This window comes from Suricata suricatta, chromosome 4 (assembly GCF_006229205.1).
Source record: "Suricata suricatta isolate VVHF042 chromosome 4, meerkat_22Aug2017_6uvM2_HiC, whole genome shotgun sequence".
In the NCBI taxonomy this organism is placed as follows: Eukaryota; Metazoa; Chordata; class Mammalia; order Carnivora; family Herpestidae; genus Suricata; species Suricata suricatta.
Window position 1 is genome coordinate 114,373,971 of NC_043703.1, and position 22,144 is coordinate 114,396,114.

Here is a 22,144-nt window from a genome sequence, read left to right on the forward strand (position 1 = left end):
CCCCGCACGCCGGGAGTCGCGCGGCGGGCGCGGCGGGGACCGCGGCGGAGCGGAGGACTCGGGCGCTGATGCTGGCCGCCGCAGCCCAAGGGAGATTGCAGGGACCTCCGCCTCTAGCCCCACGGGCTCCAGGGAGAGCGGTGCCGACAGCGACGGTCAGCCCGGGCTCGGCGAAGCCGACCACTGCCGACGCATCCTGGTGCGAGGTAAGTGGACGGTTCTCGGCTCTAGCCCACCGGATCCCCACGCTACTCCTTCTGCTGCCTCCACCTCCCAATTCACACAGACAGCCGATCATCAGTCAGTCATTCATTCAGCAAATATTATTTTGAGCTTCTATTGTGTGCTGAACATTGAGCTGAGTGCAGGGGACAAAGCGTTGAACGGGACCAAAGAGATGCCCGTGTCATTGCCTTGCAGTTCTCAGCCTCTCGGGCCGGCCGCTCACCCTAGGCCCATCCCAGCTGGTTACGGCGGCGGGAAGAGATACAAGTGCGGGGTGCGGAGAGCCGGGTCCCCGCCCCGCGCCCCTCACCGCGGGTGCGGAGAAAAGCGTCACGAGCGCTCCGCGGGGTCTGGACGAGGAGGGACCAGCGTCCGGGACCGCGGGAGGGAAAGGCCGGCGCTCCGCTCAGCGGCCGAGGCGCTTCCCTGCCGCCTGCCCAGCCTTGTTTCCCGTTCCCGGCTACGCAGACCGCACCGGTTGCTCGCGGGAGAGGGCATCCGGACGCGGAGGGCGGCGTGCGCGGCGCCCGCCCGCCCGGGCTTCGCTCTTTCGGCTCCCGCTTCCTCTCGGCATCTGGGGCCCAGCCGGCTCTCGGTGCGGCCTTCTCCCGGCCTGGCCCTTCGCGTCTCTCTCTTTCTCCCTCGCTCTTCGCCCTCCTCTCTTCTTTCCTGGCCTCTTCGCTCCGCTGAGCTCTCCTTCTCAGCCCGCTTTTCCTGCAAGCGCTTCTGGACTGCGCCCGAGTACCCAGCTCTGCCTGGTCTCCGCGCCGCGAGGCGGAGACTTCCCCGACCCCCAAAGCTACCCTCACGCGAAGCTCTAGATCAGCTTTCGCCGGATCCGGGCCTCGCCCAGAGAGATGAAAGGAGAAAGGGGATTCCAGGGACTTGCCTTCAGCCTGCCCCTAGGCCGCGGCCGGAGCCTGAGGTCTGTTTCCCCCAGTATCTCTGAGCGCCGGGACCGGGAGACCGATCGCCCAGAAGAGGCCACATGCGGGTAACTGCTCCCCCGACCTCCTTCTCCAACTGCCTGGCTCGGCTTCCTCCCGCTGCCCTTTTACTGCCTCAGCTACCGGAGCGCCCGCCTGCCAGCCGCGGGGCTTTGGGAGTCAACCGGCTAGAGCTGATTTCCGAAGCCACCGCGGCGGCCTGCTTGAGACTGGCTCCGGGACACTCCAGCGCCAGGATCCCGAATTTGTCAGATCTGAGCTGGGCCACCCACACACAGACTGGGATACCTTGGCCTGTTGCCCACAGCCCCCCCAAGGCCGCTGAGTTTGGGTGGCTCTGAGAATGGAGGACAGGACCAGGGTAGAGCATGGAGGCAGCCCAACCTGAAGTGGGCTGATGACTGTCTTGGACACAGACTCGGTGACCCAGGTCTTCCTGTGTTTCAGGTGTGGTCACCTAGAGATGGGGCGGGCTTGGGTATGAGGGCGGTCCCCACCCGGCACCAATTCCAGAAGGTGTGTGGACCTGCTGAGCACCTGAGATTAAATCAGATCCCTATTCATAGACTCTGTGGTGTCCTGAATGCAAGATGTCAGTAGCCACCGTGGAGCTCGATTGAGAAAAGTCTCCCGGTTTCCAGAAATAGAGAAATCAGTCCCTTAAACCCACACTGCCAGATTAAGACCCTCAGATCCCTGCCTGTGACACTCACCACCTCATATCCCATCTGTGGGTATTCATGAGTTCTGGACAATTGTGAGTTCTGTGCCCACCTACCATCCCTTTCACTCCACTAACTCTGCTTGTAAAACAAGTCCTATGTACAGATCCCAGTTTAAGAACTCCCGGCTGTAGACTCATAGGAGGTAGGAGTCAAAAGTGACCCTCCACTCTGTGGGATGGGAGCCACCCATGCTAGGAGCAATCCACAGCTGGGCAAAGATGGACACCCCCCCCCCACTGTGTGTGGGACAGCCTTGTGCATTGTCAGGAGATATACTTTTATAAATGCATGTATGCATATATAGCAATGTCATTATATTTGTACAATATAATAGTAATATAGCACAGAGGGCGTATTTACATAACTAGAAGAAAAGGTAAGCAGGGCCCTTGTAAATCCCTCTGTCCTTTCTTATTTAATGAAAAGGCATTTATTAAGGCCTGAGATACCAGGCATGTCATTTAGCACTAATCCCTCCCCGCCAGGGTCACCTGTGTCACTCCTGGCCCCACGGGGGCTCAGGGTGGAGGCTCTGACAGAGGAAAGGCCTGGCACTGGTGAAGGGAAGTCCGCAGGCCTTGGCCTCCATGAATGTCCCTCCAGTGTCCTCTAAGTAGAGAGTACATTTTGCCCTTGATCTCCCAGGACACATCTTTCCAAAGCACTTTTGGAGGAAACCTTAAAAAGGTGGAAGAGCAGTTTTTGCCATCACATCCCATCAGGTTGCTGATGGGGTGAGAATTCAGGGAAAGAATCCCACTTCCCTTGGGTCTTTTGATTTCTTTTTGCCTCGTTTCTATTTGGAACTTGCCACCTGACGGCCCCATCCCAGCATAGCCCCTCTGTTGGGGGAGTTCCAAGGCACCGGGGAATAGAAGGAAAGCGTGGGTACTGGAATTAAGTGAAGTCGGTTTAGAGCCCTTTAAACTGGAGCCAGTTCCTTTGCCTCTCTATGCCTCAGTTTCCTCATCTGTACAGAGGAACCTGTAGCTGTTACCTTGAAAGTCAATGCTAACGGTCAGAGGTAGTGTCTACAAAACTGCAAACACCCAGCAGGATCTCTATAAATATTCTGTTGAATGAAAGGGGGCGCTCTGAGGTGACCTACAAACCACTCTGGGAATGGGCCTCCTTCCTCTGATTCCTCCCCCAGTTCACCCCGCCCCCTAGGGACTCCATGTCTTTCCCCTTGGCTAAATGCTGCTCTGCGTTGGGAGGTGGGCAGCCTGGGGGGTTGAGAACGACTGATGAAAGGAGGATTAGTGCCACCTTGCAGACTAAGAGGCCCAATCCCCTTGGAGGAACCTCTCCCTCCGCTCCACCGCTCCACCGATTGCTCGAGTTTCCTGCAGGTCAGGGAGCCGGGGAGGCCAACCTTACTGCATTCCCGCCTCAAAATGGAGGCCACTTCATGCCACACATGGACACAAACAAGGCCACAAGGATGACAGGGGCGCGTGCACACAGGCAGGCCCGCACACGCCGCCGAATACACAGCTAGGCTTCTACGGGACCAGACAGCCGCGTGAGCCACCCCACACCTCTGCGTGCACAGCCTATTGGCCGGTGACAGGCACGGATAGGGGATCCTTTTGTTTTATATTTGGAAAGGGCGCACCGACTGCAAGCGGTAGGCAGCCGGAACAGGCCGCCTCCCAGCTGCAGCTCTTACCGCTCGGTGCAGCCGAGATGCAACGGCCTTTTCGGTGGAGCCGGGACGCGGGCATTAGAAGAGGTGGACCAGCTCTACCCCACAACTTCTTGCATCCTCACAATCTGTGCTGGCACTCGCGCACTCAGAAGGACCTACGCAATTCCCAGATTAATCTGGATGCAAATTCAACAATCTATCTGAATAGAGCCCGTAATGGCCGACCACTGGTGTCACTGGACGTTTATGAACAACGCCCGGCGCTGCTACCTGCTCACTCGAAGTGGTTCCTCAGACCTACGAATCTCAAAACCCCATTCGGGCCGCATCCTCTGTCCTCAACCCTGTGGCCACCTTGGTCCTGGTGAAGCGGGATCAGGCTGCCCCCAGAGTGCTCTCTGCTTTAAGAACTGTGTCGGAGCTCCCCTCCTCATTTCCACATTTCTCTGGGAACTAGAAAGCAGGAAAAAAATAGGGATCCCTTGGCTAAGTGAACAACTGACCACCACACCATTATCCGGAGTGCTTTCACCTGGGAGCCTGATGGATGTACCTGGTAGCTAAGGACGTAAGAAAGCCCTCGAAGACCAGGACCTCTGGCTCCTGCTGGTGATTCTTCTCGTTGTGGGTGTGAGGGACGAGAGACATTTAGTGGAGTGCACCCTCCACCATCAAGAGCAGCGCTGGTGGAGTCCAGAACCGGGAACCTCGGACCACTTACTGACTGCACAATGGTGTACACCAGGCAGGGTCCTGGCAGCCAGACTTATGGGAAGCCGCTGGGCAAGGGGCCAAGGCTTGTGGGACTTGAGCTGAGAGAGGCCTGGGGAAACAGACTCCCCCACTCCAGCCGCCAGATCTGGCTTTTGTGTCACTGGGAATCTGCTCACTCTCTGCGGGATTTACAGAAGCCACTGGACCTACAGGAGCTCAGCTGGGACCTTGCAGGCCTCACCCGGCAAGTCGGCAAGTCGCAGTGGCTCTATAAGGGCACACCTACCCGCTTTCCCAGTGGGCCATTTGGCAACTGAGATGGGGCAGATTGTTGTATGGAAATGAGCACTGGCTTTGGAGTCCTAGCTCTTCTACCCTACGTGGAGGGGGGGGTGGACCATAACCTCAATAAGAGGCTGTTAATAGACACAATAACCCAGGATCAGGCCTCAGGCAGCAGTTGGAGGGTATGAACGGTTCATGCAAGGGATTGCACTTTGAAATTTTGTTTTTAATTTTTGGTTTTAAGATTTGTGGGGGCATTGGTTTTTTTTTTAATTTTCCTGAGTTTGTTTTGTTTTATGTTTATGTTTTTCCTTTGCTTTGTTTTTGGCAGAAGGACCCACATTCTCAACAAGGGTCTGACTGGGTGCTATCGTTTTGGTCTTATTTTTCCCTTTGTATACATGCGCGCCACCCTCTTCTCCCCTCGTTGCCCCCTCCCCCCCCCCACAAGCAGCCCAGCAAACAAATGTGTTGTCTTGTTGGTGTGTCTTGTGTGCACTGTTTTATTTTGGGGGAACTGTGCGCAGCTCCTTGTGTTCTCATGCTGCTTTTGTTGTTCTGAGTGGTGGCTTGGACTCCAGTTCCGTGGACCTGCTGCAGAGTCAGAGCTTCCAGGTGCCCCCCCTTGCCCCCCTTTGACCCTGCAGGTCAAGGAGGCTGATTTTCCCCAGGCTGGGGCAGGTGAGTGAGTACTTGCACTGGAGGGGAGGAAGGGGACACGGAGGTGTGTGTCCTTGGGCATCCATCATTGGATGGCACCAGATTGGGGCATTGGCCCATTGTGCACCACCTGTAGGGAGAAAGCTGTCTATCGGTCCTGTTGGCTCTACTCCATTTCCTCAATTACCCCTGACTGAGACTGGGGTCATAGTAGCCCTGAGCTCCCTCCCTATAGCTCTCCGATTTGTATTAGGGGCAGGGTGGGACTACAAATCATATTAATTTTGTTTCTATTTCCAGTTTGCTTAATATAAAATGATTGTCCTTACTAGCAGGTTACCAGCAGTGTATCCCCGAGGAATTCCCGATCCCAGTTTGAGAAACTCTGATAGTGGACACCGAGGCAGAGCGGGCCTGCCTAGGAATCCCTGCGAGCTGGGTTGTCTAGGCGCCTGGTTCGTCCCCCACCCCATCCAGGAGGGAGGTTGGAAGACCCGGAGGGGCCAGGGTGGCATTGAATACTTCGGAAAGAAGTGGGAGTGCCAGGCCCGGATCTTGTCCCCAAAGCAGAGGAGTGGGTGGACCTGGGAAAGCCCGTGTGGTGAGCGCGGGACGGACGGGGTTGGGGGGGGGGGGTCGGTCGTAAGGTGCTAGTTGAGGCCCCACAAAGGCTTCTCAACCATCTCTCTCTGTCACTCATGCTCTCCCGCGGTCTTGCCCTTAACTCGTAGATTGTTTCCACAAACGTTAATGAACCTACTATGTGCCAGACCGACCCGACAGGGGCTGCTGGCTCCCGGCTTCCCAACCGTGAGCCTGCCTCTGAACACTGCGGGGTGCGGACTTCCTGATCCTCCCGGGGCGGCCGGCGGAGGTGGCGGGGAAGAGATGCCCGCGCTAAGTTCGAAGGGGGCGGGCGCCCGGAGCCGGGTTCGCCGGTGCGGTCCCGGGATCCCAGAAGAGGCTGTCACCGCGCTCGCCAAACGCACGATCTCCCCAGATGAGTTCTTGGCATACAGTATACACTCAGTAAATGTTTGTCGAAAGAATGAAAGGAGATAAAACTGTCAACATCTCTCATCTCTTTAGGTAAAAGACCGCAACGCCCGTCCCCGCGGGGACAATGTTCGTTCTGAGAGGACATCTCATTTTTTGACGTTACAGTGTTGTTCCTTACGATTGTTAAAATACAAAATGGACAATGCCACATTTTGGGCATTTTGTGCAGTCCTCAGCTTTGGGAACCACCGAAATAGAAACCGTGGAAACCCTCAAATGTGGTTCATTTACTGGTAGCTGGGTCCCCAGGGCCCGGGGAGGCCGCCTAGAGGCAGGTCCCAGCCGGGGCAGGAGGTCGCCTGCGGAGCCGGGCCGTAAGGTGGGGGAGTGAGGCTCCCGCCCGTCGGCGGCTGCTTAGCGTGTGGTTTCAACAGCAAAGCCAGCCAGGGGGTGAGAAAGAAATAACTGGATACGTCTGCGCCCTCCTCCCCGCTCAACTGACAGATCTTCAGTTACGCCCTGGAGCTTGAAATCACTGGGTGACTGAAGCCTGGGTTTGTTGGGCATTTGCTCCTGCGGCCGCCGCCCCCGCCCCGCGTGGACTAGTCGACTCTAGGGGCTGCGGGGGAGCCGGGGCTGGGCGTGCAGCGCCACACTCACAAGGCAGACAGGTAGACAGAGGATTGAATTTCGAAGAGTCTTGCGTGCTCAACAGAAAACAAAACCAAACTCGAAGCAGTAGAAGCCTCGCCCAAATAGCCACCGTTTCCAGTTTCAGGTGCGTCCTTCCAGATTTTTCCACTCTCGTATGCAAACATTAGCAAAAGCGGAGTCGTATTAGATAAGTCGTTTTGCAACTTACCTTTTAAAAAAATTTAATCCGCAGGGGTCATCTTTTCGGGTCAACCATTCCGCGCTGTTCCGTGACTGAACCGGAAGTATCCCTTTGGTTGCGGAGAGCCGAATTCTCCCAACCTCTGCAGGGAAGGTCTGGTTGATTTTCCCTAATATAAACACTGTGAATAAATTCCCCAGGCACGGGGCTTTGCGCACTTGAGTATTTCCGGGAGCTAGAGTCCACTGTTAGTGGAATTACTGCTGCAAAAGGTTTACACACACTACAATTTTTTAAATTGTTTTTTGTTTAATCTGAAAATAGTAATTAGCTCATGTGATTTGGTTATCAAAACGTTGTGTTGTTGTTTTAAGTACACGGTGAAAAATCCCTCCCATACTTGCCCTCCGTCTTCCAATTCCCACTTGGCTCTAAGGCAGCCATTTTTTACTTTCTGATTGTCCTTTCAAAAACCGATCGTGCTTATGCAAGTCAGGGCCGCTATATTATTTTCTTGGTTTTATTTTTTTCTCATATATTGATATCTCTCTATATTTTTCTGCACCTTGCTATTTTCACTTACAATATATTTTGGGATCTGGAGAACTTCTTGTTCTTTTTCACAAATGCATAGTATTCCATTTATATGGACTGGGTGGTCCATAATGCATGTTGCATAACCCATGCCCTATTGGTGGAGCAGTTAGCTTTTTTCTTATACATTGCTATTATATACAATTCTGCAATAAACTTGTTCCTTGGTCATTTCCACATGTGTAGGCATATGTCAGAGAAGTTCCTAAAAGCAGGTTACTAGATGGAAGAGTATGTGTGTTTGTAATAATGCTAAATTCCCTCCATAGATGATATACCACACCACGTCACCTACTCACCTCTGCTCCTCCACCCCCTCCCCAGCCCCAGCAGCAATGCCTGAAAGTGCTTGTAGCCCCAAATCTTGCCATCACAATTTATACTTTGTATCTTGAGAGATACAGTCAAATTGTAATTTGGGGGGGAAAGTTTGCAAGTTATACCCCCATCTTTTCCCTCTGAGCATACTGGGCATATATTTCTTTTCCACCTTTGCCAGCCATATAGGTGATAAGTAGTACCTCACTGGCATTCTAATTTTTATTTCATTGATTATTAGTGAAGTTGACTATCTTCTCATATTTACCGGCCAGTATATTTCTTCTGGTGTTATCTAATAACTCCTTTCCTTTGACCACTTTTAATTTTCAAACGTTCCTTTCCTTACTGATTTGTAGAAACTCTGCATTAAGGATAGTAGCTCATTGCTTTCAATATGTGTTGTAATTTTTTTTACAGTTTATAATTTGCTTCTCATTTGTTTCTGACGCCTTTTGTTTTCTAAAGAGTAAAATAATTTTCTAATTACAAAGCCAACCATGCTTGTTTTGCCATATCATGTATAAACAGAAACATCTTCATTTTTCCCTGCATGAAGCATGTGCATTCCCAAGATGGAACCAAACTTTCATAGTAATTGAAAAAGATAAATATGTACATTTATATATGACAAAAGTGGGAACTTCTTTTGCAAATTTTTTCCCAATTAATAAACATCTGTAGAAATCTCGCTTGCTTCTAGAACTGCCTCTTTCTTTTAACAGCTACATGGCATTCCATTCTGCCGACAGCATTAACTTAACCAGTCCCCTATTGATGGATATTTAGGTTGGTTCTACTTTTTCATTACTACAAACAATGTCTCAGTGAATATCTTTGGATCCTAATTTAGACAGATGGTATTTTTAAAGTCTCATTTATGAGGCAATCTGAAAAATGTGTGACCAAGCAAGACTTTTTTATATTAAGGAATGATTGGTAATGTCTTTGGTTGAGACAGTATTGTTGTTTTGCAAAGGAGGTTTTTTCTTAAAGATAAATATAGAAATATTTCTGGATGACATGATATGATGTCTGATATTTGCTTAAAATTATGAGGATAGAAAAGAAAAAGGATTACTCCTAAATTTATAATTGTTAAAGATGGGGGATAGGCATATCAGGACTCATTACACTATTGTCCCTATTTTTGTATATGTTTGAAATTCCTCATAATTAAATGTTTAAAATAATAGGCATTATTTCACATATATCATATCTAGATTGTTTTAAAACATATTAAAACAGCTATTTCCGAATTTCATGCCCAAAATGTATACTCCCAGCAATTGTGTATAAATGTGCCAATTCACCTCACCCTCCAATCAGGACATACTGAACCTTTTAGAGCGAGATCTTTTCAAGTGACACATATTATTTTAATTGACATTTTTAATTACTAGTAAGGTTAAGTATATGTTCTTGTACTTATTCTTCATTTTAACTTCCTCATCTGCAAATTTTTTATTAATGTGCTTGGCTATTTCTCTATTGGTTTACTGTTTTCTTATACTTTTGGGAATGCTCCTTTTATACTAAGGAAGTAATCCCTTTTTCTGTGATGTGCTGTAAACATGCCCAAGTATTTTAATATTTTTAAATGTTTTTGTTTAAAATTTTTTAATGTTTATTTATTATTTTGGAGAGAGAAACATACAGAGTGCAAGTGGGGAGCAGAGAGAGAGAGAGAGAGAGAGAGGGAGACACAGAATCCAAAGCAGGCTCCAGGCTCCAAGCTGTCAGCACAGAGCTCAATGCGGGGCTGGAACTCAAGAACCATGAGATCATGATCTGAGCTGAAGTCAGTTGCTCATCTGACTGAGCCGCCCAGGCGCCCTTCTCGTTCTTTCTTTAAACTTTGCTGTGAATTTTTTTTTTTTTACTAATCTCAAATTTATTTTTTTAAGTCCCTTTCCTTATTGTATTTTTTCTTAGCATTCTATTGCTAACATACTCTATATTTCATACTTTTTTTTACATTTTATTCTTTTATAGTTTATTGCCAAGTTGGTTTCCATATAACACGCAGTGCTCATCCCCACAAGTGCCCTCCTCCATGCCCATCACCCCCTTTCCCCTCTCCCCCTCCCCCATCAGCCCTCATTTTGTTCTCAGCATTTAAGAGTCTCACGGTTTGCCTCCCTCCCTCTCAACTTCCTGAACTCAAATTTAAATTGTAATCACATCTAATGGTCATTTCTTTGGGGGATTTTAGTTCTCTGTCAGAAAGGTCTTCTCCTACCAAAGGTAAAACTAGGTTTGTTACCTAGTCTTTGTGACAAACCAAACAATAAAAATGTACACAACGTAAGACAGAAGAATCTTTCCTCCCTGACCAGGCGCCACTCCCTAACAGTGAGCATAAGAAAGGTGTTCATCCTGCAGACTTGATCCTGCGTAAGCACAAGTTCACACACAGAAACACACAGTGTAGTTTTAGTTTTTGTTCTTTATAAAAGTAGGTATTTACATACTTACTGGTTTTTATTACCAGTATATAATGGACACCCATCAGGTCAGTATATGGGGATGCACCTCATTCTGTTAATGTCAACATGAAAGCCAAAGGCATGACTAATTGTGATTTTATTAACAATATTCCCATTGATAAACATTCAACCTTTTTCCTTTATTTTTCTCTTACAAACTATGCCATAAATAGTGAATCTGTCTTTATCAAGTATATCAATATTTCTCTGGAGTAGAAACCTTTATAAAATTTCTAGGACAACAGAACTCTGCCACTTTTAACTTAACTAGGCATTGTGAAATTACCCTCTAAAAATATTCTCAACAACAGAGCTTGAGAGAACCTTTATTTCCCTCAGCTTTGCCAGCACACTTTCCTAGTCTGATAGATAAAATACGGCATCTGAAAAAAGAAAAAACTAGATCTCATTTGCTGTTCTAACTTTCATTTTCTTGGATTCCCTCTGAGCTTGAGTATCTTTTCATAGTTATGAGACACTTGTATTTCTTCCTCTCTGAATAACCCCTTCATATAATTTGCTCAGTTTCCCATTGGGCTGCTCCACTTTACTCCTTGGCCTATGGAGGCTGCGTACTTAGAAATTAAGACTCTGCTTGCACGTATTATGCGTACTGTCTCCTAATCTGTCCTTTGTCTTCTCGTTGTCTCTCATCCTGCAGAAGCTTTGATTTCTAGGTGCTCACAACTGTCATTTGTTTTTTTAAATTTATATATGTATTTAATTTTTAGAGCTTATTTTAATATTAAAAATGTTCTTCTATATTGTGTTTATTTTTACATGCAGTGTGAGATAAATTGTTCCAAATAATGAGCTAGTTGTCCAAAAGCCAAGTCTTTAATAACCCTATCTTTCCTCCCACTATTTTAAAATGTCTTCTTTATAGAAATCCTCATATATCCACGGATTTGCTTCCAAACCCTTATGCCAGCCATCAGACCATTTTTGTTACTTTAGATTTGTAATATATTTTGCTGTGTGGAAATGCAAGTATTTTCTCCTCATTCTTTAACATTCTTTAACTAGTCTTCCATTTTCAATTTTCCCATGAACCTTGAGGTTGAATTTTCCAGAAGGAATTTTTATAAATTGTGGATCAAAGAAGGAAGGACTTTGTCACACTTAAAAGTAAGCGCATGAGTAACTTGTCATGCCAAGGAGCTAGTCTGGTGCTGGGAGGTGAAATCAGGGAGGGTTTTGTGGGAAACTACTGGCAGAAGCACCAGAACGGGGTGATATTTCGTTTTACCCATTATCAGACAGGGATCACCACCTCTCCCAAGGCAAAGGCTCGTTGGACAGTCACCCTTTCCTGTCCTCCTAGGGCTCACCCCTCCTTGAAGAGACCAGAAAGGCAGCAAGACTCAGGAGTCATTCCCTTTAGGCTCCTGCATTTTCACCCTACCACAAAAAGTCCTTGGAATTAAATCTGTCCCTCCTTCCTGGTGCTTCCCCCAAACTCCACCCAGAAAAGGAACAATTCAGGGAAGGGGGCTGTGTCAGTAAGGATGGGCTAGGTTTTGCTGCAGAGACAACCCCAAATTTTAGCGTTTTAACAAAACACAGGTATATTTCTCACTCACATGATAAGTCCATCATGAGTGGGCACAGACTCATCTTCATACTCAGATATTCAGGCTGATGATGCTGTATCTTGACTCCTGATCCCAGGACCATCACAGTAGGGGGAAGAGGGTGTGCAAATTATGAACCAGTGTTTAAAGTGTTCTTCTGAAGGTGATGTCATCTCTTCATTTTGGCTGAAGTAAGTCATGTGGTCATATCTGATTTCAAAGGGCAGAAAATTAGTGCAACCCTGCCATGTGCCTAGAAGGAGTTGGGAACACTGGTGAACAGCATTCATGATTTATCCACTATCTTAACTTGGATGAGTAGCCTTCTCTGGCTGTCATAACTAAAATAACAAGACACACACACATTCACACAGTGTGGTTATTGGGTTTTGGTTATTTGGAGAGGGTCAGTAATATCCTCTTACTTTGTTTTATTGTCTTCCCGGCATTTGTCATAACATTTCATACTCATTTGTTTAACTTATTATCTTTCTCTCTCGCAGTAGAAAGTCTATGGAAACAAGGACCTTGTTTATTTTGCTTATATCTCTATCCCCAGACCCTGGAATAGCATTTGGGGCATAGTAAGTGCTCATCAGATAGATGTTGAGTGGTTGAATACGCATAGTTGTTTATTTAAGTGAGATTTTGCTATATATTTTATTCTATAGCTTTCTTTCTCTTAATGTCAGTTTATATAGATACTTTGTCATTCTTCTGAGTTGCTACACAGTATTTTGTAGTATATGCATTACTGTAATTTGTTCAGCCATTTCCCTTGTGGGGAACCTTGAGGTTGCTTTCAAATTTTCAGTATTTCAAACAATGCTGCAGCAAACATCCTTAAATATATCTTGGAGCACATGACCTCTTGCTTGTCTGGAGAAATACTTCCTAAAATAAAATTGTTAAGATAAAAATTACATGCATCTTTAATCTTGACAAATGCAACCTTAAAATGTGGTGACAATTTATGACCCTACCAACATTGAATGAATGTAAAATCCCCTACAGTTCATTGATTTATTAATCATTTATTAATGTCTTTCCAATCCTATGGGAGAGAAATGATTTTCCGTTGTTATGTGAATTTACATCATCCTGGTTTCTGTGAAGCTGGGCTCATTTTTCATTAGTTTATTGGTCATTTGGCATCTTTTTCTGTGAATGGCCCACATAAGTTATTTGACCATTTTTCCTCCTGGACTATTTCCCTTTAAAAAATAGTTGCATTATTTATCATTTCTTTTTCTTTTCAAAGAGTTTCTCCTTCAATTTTGTTTTATTTTACCTTGGTTTTGGTGCGTCTGTCATACAAAAGGGTTTAGCTGTAATCCAGTTGGATATATCCTCTGTCTCTCCTTCATGGCTCCAGTTCTATATCTTGTTCTTCCCAAACTTAGATTATAAAAATATTATCCTGTATCTTATTTTAGTGCTTTTATCATTTTATGGCCTATGATTTTCCCTCTAATCCATTTGAAACTTACTGTCATTTATGATGAAAGACAGGAATTTAACTTAATTTTAATCCAAATAGATAATTTATGATCACCAACTTATGTAACTCCATTTATTGACTAGACTGATCTTTCTCCATTTAGAATGTTCCTGTTATCATAAACCCTATCAATATTTTTATATTTTTATAGTGGGTCTAATTGTGCACTCTTGATTCCATTGTTTCCCACATTTCGATCATTAGAATATCACCATTTCTGTTATATTTATATTCCATTTATTTACCTAATGTTTTAGCATAATACATTTAAAATTCTTTTTTAGTGTTTATTCTTGAGAGAGAGAGAGGGAGAGAGAGAGAGAGAAAGAGAGAGAGAGAGAGTGTGTGTGTGTGTGTGTGTGTGTGTGTGTTCAAGGAGGAGAGGGGCAGAGAGAGAGGAAGACGCAGAATCTGAAGCAGGCTCCAGGCTCTGAGCTGTCAGCACAGAGCCCGACGTGGGGCTCAAACTCAAGAACTGCAAGATCATGACCTGAGCTGAGGTCAGACACCTAACTGACTGAGCCACCCAGGCACCCTAAGCATAATACATTTTAAAATTAAATACCTACTTCTGCATCATCCTAAGCACATAAAATCATAGGTCTAAATTGTTTTTCTAGTAAACATTAAAATAAGTGCATAACTTTTGAAGTAACAAATGTTTATTTATGTACCATCTAAAATAATCTTACAAGCCACAAGTGGAATGCAGAGGCACTTTAGGGAAATGCTGCTATTATTTTTTTCCACCAATAGATTTGTCCATCCCCATGACAAAACCTCATCATAGCTTCATGGTATGTTTTGTTGTTGTTGATGTCTTATTTTGGAATAATTTACAAGAAGTTGTAAAAATAGTACAGAGAGTTTTGGCAGAGAGGTCCTGTGTAGCCATCCCCTTCTCCCAAAGGTGTCATCTTACATATCTATAAAACATTATCAAAATCAGGAAATTGACATACGTGAAACAATATAATTGACTAGACTACAGACCTTCCTCAAATTTCACCCATTTTTACATGCACTCATTTTTTTGTCTTTACATATAGTTCTATGAAACTTTACCGCATTTATAGATAGATCTATACGACCACCATCACGATCAAGATCCAGAACTGTTCTGTCACCAACAAGGAACTTCCTCAGGCTGCTCCTTGAGAGTCACACCCTCCCTTACCTAACCCTCTGGCAACCAGGGATCTGTTCTCTTCCTCTCTAACTTTGTCATTGTGATAGTGTTATATAAAGGGACTCATACAGTACATGCTCTTGGGAACTGACTTTGGTATTCTTCACTCAGTCGAATTCCCTGGAGATTTATCCAAATCGTCATGTCTGTCAATAGTCACTCCTTCTTATTGCTGAGTACTATCCCATAGTATGGCTGTACGTACCCCAGTTTGCTTAACCATTCACCTGTTGAACAACATTTGGCTTGTTTCCATTTGGGGACTATTATAAATAAAGCAGCTATGAACATTCATGTACGGGTTTTGATGTGAACCTAAGATTTTGTTTCTCTAGGATAAATGCCCAGGAGCATGGTCACTGGGTTTTATGGTAAGTGTATGTTTAATTCTTTGAGAAACTGCCAGGTCCATTTCCAGAGTAGCTGCACCATCTACATTCCCACCAGCAGTGTAGAAAGATCTTTCTCTGCATCCTCACCAGCCTTTGACACTCTTAGTATCATTTATTTTAGCTATTCTAATATGTGTCTCTCAGGGTTTTATTTCGCCTTTTCCTAATGGCTAGTGGTGTTGGATATCTTTTCATATGCTTATTTTTATGGCACGGTTTGCTCTCTGGCAGGCAAATTGCCTTCCTTATATGATCCCTGCCTCCCCTGACTCCCAGAAGAAGCCGCTGACCGTGGCTGTTCCCTGAGGCAGGAATGCTTACGCTAGCTCTGCCACAAAGAAGGAAGGGCGGGGGCATCTCTGGTTTGGCCTCAGTGGTCCGGAACACAGGCTTCGAGCTTCAGGTGGGCTCCGGGAGGCTCCCTGGGGAGAGGATGTAAAGCCTCCAGCACCACATACAACACCCACCACCCTTCCTCCAGCCCACATCTCCCAAAACTCTTCTAATAAAATCAGTGCCTTTGGATATAGATTCACTTGGGTGTTGTGAGGGAAGTTCTGAGGCTGGTCCCACAGTGGGAAATAATAGGATCTGAGCAAAGGGGACCCAGTTGATGGGGCTGCAAATATCGCCCCACCTTTTCAGAATGTAGAAAATACTGGAGAGGGAAAGCTTCATTTGTCCCGAAAGCCCTGTGGTTCCCACCTCCACCTCATGCCAAGAGCTGGGCCCATGTCCGTCTGATGGGCTCTGCCCCGGGGCCTCACAAGACCTGCCCAGTGTCGGGGGAGGGCATCCCCTGACCCAGACACACCTTCTTCCCAGGGTTCACTGAGCACGTGCTTGAGCACCTCTGAGATCAGAGGCAGGACTTGCAGGCCAGGAGGGCACAGCAGGTAACACATACCCTGGAGGAGTAAATGTTAGCTGGCCCTGGCAGGAGCCAAGAAGAACCACTCTCATAAATCATATGGCAGTGGATTTGAAGGGAGAGGGCTCAGGTTCATTCTCTAAAGCAGGGATTCTAAAAGTAGAATCTATCACAGGAGCCTCCTGGCAGCCAGCAACATCCCAAATGCAGATCCTTTTCTCTGTCTTCCAGAGCACTTGATGAACCCATCCAGAAGATTCCACTTTTTTACACATGACCAAGGTCTCTTCATAATAACCTCTCGAATCATTAAGTGTTACTAAGAGGGTATTCATAAAGTAAAATAAGGTTGTTTATAGAGCTTATAGAACACTGGAGAGGGAAAGCTTAAGTGTGACCTCGATAAGTTATTTAAAATGTGTTCCTCAGGGCGCCTGGGTGGCTCAGTCCGTTAAGCGTCTGGCTTCGGCTCAGGTCATGAGCTCATGGTTTGTGGGTTCAAGCCCCGTGTTGGGCTCTGTGCTGACAGCTTAGAGCCTGGAGCCTGCTTCGGATTCTGTGTCTCCCTCTCTCTGACCCTCCCCTGCTCGCGCTGTCTCTCTCTGTCTCTCAAAAATAAATAAAAATCATAAAAAAAAGTGTTCCTCGGTTTCCCTATCCGTAAAATGGGACTAATAATAGTTCCAGCTACACTGAGACATTGGGAAGGTTCAAGTTCTTAAAACAGTGCCTGGCCCAGAACAAACATGGCAGAGGTATCAGCTTTCATTATGATGGAAACAGGACGAGCCAGGCCGTGCTTCTGGCCATATTGCAGAACCCGTGCGGCCAAGACAGGGTTCAAACTCCCACAACCAGGGAGGGTTGCTCTGTTACCTGTGTGCAATCGGCAAGGCCTGCGTTGATCGGGGCTGCCTTGAGTTGGTAGGTTTCCCCCAACACTAATCTTTCTCCCTCGTGTAAACTACTATTAGTTCAGCTTTATGGTCAGCAGTGTCATATGCCAGGAACAGTTTGCTAAATCCTACAGAATATGATAACTGCATATTTCTACCTGCCAATTTTTGACACAAATAATGAATAACTAGATTTCCAGCATCAGAGTGTGTGATTCAAACACGCATCATCTTTACCCCGATAGTTAAAGCGGATGTATTTATATATAACCCACCTCCCCCAAATCATATGTTACTTTTGCTCAGCACTTTGTTGCCATTCCTCAGTTCTTTAGGTGGGAATATCTGGTGAATGTAGGCTGCAACGTTTTCAAGGTCTTTTAAGTAGCCTCCAAAATTTTGGAGACCCCTGCGCATGGATGGCATTGGTTTAGGATCTGGCGGGGGGGGGGCGGGCAATTGTTCAGGACAAGTACACGGGAAGTGGCAGAAATCTCCCCTCCAGAAGGCACCCCAGCAGCTTGATGTAGTGGCAATGGTCCTTGGGCTCTCCCCTGGGGATCCCAGCTCCCCAGGCTGCCCTCCACCCCTCACCAGCGAGCCTCTTTGTGGACCCCCGGAGGGACTGGGGACTGAGTGCCTGTCCGTGCACACACACCCAGCACAGGACCTGGCTCCGGACACCTCCTCCAGTAAGCCTTACCTGTCTGGTTCTAGCCCGTCTTTCCTCTACCAGGTGTGAGGACCTGGTATATCTCTTTCCATTTGTTCTTTTGCTCTGCTGAGGAAACAGAATCCTACCTGGGTTGGAGTGAATTCTTTCTGCCCAGGCTATGGTGGTAGATTTGATATTTGTAATGAGGCCCATTCACATACATACACCCATGAGACACAATAAACTGCATTGGATGATTAAGGAAGCTAGGTCCAGAGAGGGTAAGCCACTTGTCAGAGGTCACAGAGCCAGGCCCGGCTCAGAGAACTCCCTGTTAGATCACACTGCCTCCTATTAAGATGATTATTGGTGGCCTAAATCCTTAACTAGTGAACTAACCTGCCTCTTGTCATGGCCCCTGCAGACGCCAAAGGGGCCATCCGGGAAATTGTCCTGCCTAAGGGTTTGGACCTGGACCGGCCCAAGCGGACCCGCACGTCCTTCACAGCCGAGCAGCTCTACCGCCTGGAAATGGAGTTCCAGCGCTGCCAGTATGTGGTGGGTCGAGAGCGCACCGAGCTTGCCCGCCAGCTGAACCTCTCCGAGACCCAGGTAAGAGTGCAGGCCCAGGCCACCCCATCCCGGCCCTACAGCCTGGGAACTTCATGGGGTACGAGGCCTGTGGGTTGCTGCAGGGAGACGCAGCCTTTGAGGACTTGAGACATGCATAAGGGAAAGGCTTAGAGTTATAGGTAAACCAGAGCAATAAAAATCGTGCTGACAAGAGAGAGCCGGCACATGCCAACAGGGGGCCTTCCAGATACATCAGGCATCTTGGGTGGAGTATGGGAAAAGGCCAGAGAAATAGGAAGAAGAGGCACCTAGGATGCAGGGAGTGACTTGGGAGGGTGGGGGTTGTATTGGTGCATGAGGGACCCTGCAGGAAAGGGGTTGGCTTGCTGGGAGCAAAGATTCCAGGGGAAGAGAAGAAACGCTACAAAATTGGATGGGGGACTTCTCATTCTCCCACCCTGGGCCTCTCCCCATCCTCCATACATGCCCTTCAGCTCACTGCAGCTCTTGCTGGAGAGAAGGGGTCTCCACACTCCCTTCACTCAAGAAGGCCTTTGCATTTTAACAGTAATAAGCTTAACCCAAAGGAAAAACTCGTGTAAAGTGAGCACTCACTCTATGTGAATGGAGGCATTTCAAGCCGGTCAGAGAGATCCATAATGACAACAATAATACTGACAATACTTAGTACCCACCGCGCAGAGGCGCTGCTCTAAGTGCTCTGCCTGCAGAAACTCCCCGCTGCCTCCCGACCACCCGACCACCCGCCGAGGAGCTGCCTGCACTGCCCCATTTTACAGAGGAGGAGATGTCACGCCCAAGGTCAGACAGAGAAAACGCTCCAGAGGCTAGGATTGGACAAGCAGTCTGGCATCTTTATGCCACCTGTAAACTGGCAACCATTCTGGAGCCTGGGAAGGAGGACTCGAGCCCCTTAGTCGAGCAACAGTTTGAATAGTTTAGCCTCATGTATGAGGGAGCACAGTTGATAGATGTATTACAGAGATGACCAAACCAGGACTTAAACAGGGTAGAAGTGAGGTGAGGAAGGAGAGGAGTGAGCAGGCAGTCTGGAAGGGTGCGCTTCCCAGGGAAGGCTGGGAGGGGGGGAGACATGGGGGTCCCTGCAGTGCCTGCTGCCGCGCTTCCCTTGGCAGCCCCACCGCAGTTCAGTCAGAGCTGGCTGCTGTCCTGCAGGCACAGGCCATCTCCACCTGGACCTGTGGTCGGCAGAGCCCCAAACAACCCAGCAATGGCCTGGGGCGGCGGGGGCCTTCCCTTCGCTATACTCAGTGAGGAGGCTGGAAAGCCAGGCTCCGCCAGAGATGGGGCTATGGTGGCTGGGCCCGGCCAGAGCTCCTGGGGGGAGACATCAGGCAGAGAGTGACCCCTCAATATCTGCCCCTGCTTGTCCTAACTACTCTCTGCTTGGCCCAGTTTTGCCTGCACACTCTACGCTGAAACTTTGCTCTCCAAGGGCACCTCAGACGCCTAGGCCAGCAGCTCCTTCTCTGCCCTCATCCTTCCCCTGCCCTGCCCCCTATATGCCCTACATTGACCTGCTCTCGGTGGTCAGGGCCAAGCCCCTCCTCTTCCAGGAAGACTTCTTGGCTTCATCCCAAGAGACCCTTTCACATGTCTTGGTAAAGTGTGTGTGTGTGTGTGTGTGTGTGTGTGTGTGTGTGTGTGTGTGTGTGGCGGGCACCAACTAGCACACACTTCCCAAGGACAAGAATGTGTCTGAAAGCCACATCTCCTCTTCAGGCCTTCATGGGGAGCTCAGCACACAGCTGGGCAAACAGGGAGCCCTCAGTGAATCCTCGGCTTACTGACCTGCCTACCACTCCGCTCTCTTTTTCCCCAGTCCCCGGGGTCTTACAGGTAATATATGGTCCAGGAAACCTCTGCTGAGACCTTCCTCTGTACCAGGCACTGCTCCAAGTACTTGATGTGTCCTGACTCATTTATTCCTCTCACCACAACCTTGTGGGATGGGAGTGAGGTTTTCTCCAGACAACACTTCTGACACCAAATGTGTGGTGCTTCCTAACACCAACAGGAACCCATTCCCCCTTTCTCCATCACCAACTGGGAGTCAAACTATTCAATTCAGTTCTGACACTGGCTCCTGGAGTTAGCACAGACAGTATAGCTTACGGCTCAGTCTCACAGGCCACTCCCACATCAGATGCCAGTTGCACGTCCCTGGGGCCACCTGTACGTCTGACTGTCCAGCTAAAACATTGGGGGTTCCCCCATCTCCCTCCCCGGGTATGGCGATTTGTTGGAATGACTCACAGAACTCAGGAAAACACTTTCCTTTCCTTTACACATTTACACACATTGACTCTATACCCTTCCCCGACTCGCACTCTCTCTCCTTCTCAAAATTAAATAAATGAATAAATAAATAAATAAATAAATATTTTAAAAATACCAGAATAGGCCTTTATTTTTTCTGTGTTACAGAGAGGGAAACTGAGGCACGAGGAAATTAAATAACCTGCTCAAAATTTAAAGCAGGAACATTTGGGACACCTGGCTGGCTCAGTAGCAGAACATGTGACTCTTGATCTCAGGATTGTGAGTTCAAGCCCAGTGTTGGGTGTAGAGATTACTTAAATGTAAAAATTAAAAAAAAATAAAAATAAAGCAGGCACATTCATTAGCTCACCTAATCCTTATAAAAAGATGGTTTTATGGGTAACATTATCTCTATTTCAGGAAATTCAGAGAGATTATTAACCTGCCCTTGGTTATATACCTAGAATTCTGTGGAATTCTCCATATATTCCCCCACACCTTTGTTCAAAAATATTACTGAATACCTGCTACATGCCAGGTACTGTTCTGGGCACTGGGGATATATCAGAGAACAACACAGATCAGGCACCTGGCCTCAGGTAGCTCCCATTCTGCATGAGAAAGACAAGTAGCATTTATTTATTTTAATGTTTATTCATTTTTTGAGAGAGAGAGACAGTTCGAATAAGGGATGGGCAGAGAGGGGGAAACACAGATGGGGCTCAAACTCACCAACCGCGAGATTATGACCTGAGATAAAGACAAATACTTAACCGACTGAGTCACCCAGGTGCCCTGACAAATGGCATTTAAAAGAGGGATGCGTCCGATGAGGCAGGTAAAACGTGATATGATAGAGACTGGAAATCTCTCACTGGGGCCATCAGGAAAGGAGATGAGCGGTCGTGGGCTGAGGTGTGAATGACGGGGAAGAGAAGGCCAGAGGAAGAGCCAGAAGGGGAGTCAAGACACAGGGTAACGACTGTGAAGACCTGGAGGTGGGAACTGGCACAGAATACTCTGGAAGTCTGAAGGCCAGCGTGGCTGGGGTTGGAGCATAATAGGGAAGGTAGGTGGGGCAGAGCGGGTAGTGTTTGGAGGCCATGACTAGGTGTTGGAGGGAGAGTGGCCTGAGAGGACCAGCATTTTACAGAACTCCCTCTGGCCACCATCTGGAGAACGGGGAGGGAGTGGAGGAGGTGAGGGCGGCTGCCATGTTGTCCTGAACTCTGAGTGATGGTGGAGGAGAGGGGTGACTGACCGAGAGGTCCTCTCATTTGGAGATAGGACTGTTAGGGCTTGCTCACCAGGACTTACGTGCACAGGGCACGGGAAAGAGAAGTGGTACAGGCTCCAACTGGTGAATGGTGAGCAATGGTCAATGATGCCATGTAACAGCTGAGGAAAAGCTGTGGAGGAGCAGGAAGGCGGGAGAGGAATCTAGAGTTTTGTTTTGGATCAGTTCAGTTTGAGATCCAAGTGGAGATGTCAGGAAGATACATCAGATATTTCTCTGGGGGCTGGGTGTTTCTCTGATTTACCTAGGAGTCTTGGTCAGGGCTCTTTTGTGGGAAAGGATAAGAGATTCCTTCAAGTGTGCTCAAATAATAGATGGACTCCTAAGGGATAGAACAGGAGGCACAATCTCGTGCAAATCCATGAACAGGGACCATGGTGCAGCCAGGCCTGGTAGGGACCGGAAGCTGAAGGCCTTTTGGACCCCAGGGCTTCAACATCACATGCAGCT

The 22,144-nt window shown here is 47.6% G+C and overlaps 1 protein-coding gene across 1 annotated transcript in view; it reads left to right on the forward strand.

The window, feature by feature from the left end:
• VAX2 (ventral anterior homeobox 2) overlaps positions 1 to 22,144 on the forward strand; it is a 28,548-nt gene that overhangs the window by 242 nt on the left and 6,162 nt on the right. Inside the window, exons 2-3 of the mRNA XM_029936259.1 lie at positions 21 to 206; positions 17,945 to 18,132. Of these exons, the coding sequence (XP_029792119.1) occupies positions 21 to 206; positions 17,945 to 18,132 (374 nt within the window). The remainder of the gene's footprint in view (positions 1 to 20; positions 207 to 17,944; positions 18,133 to 22,144) is intronic.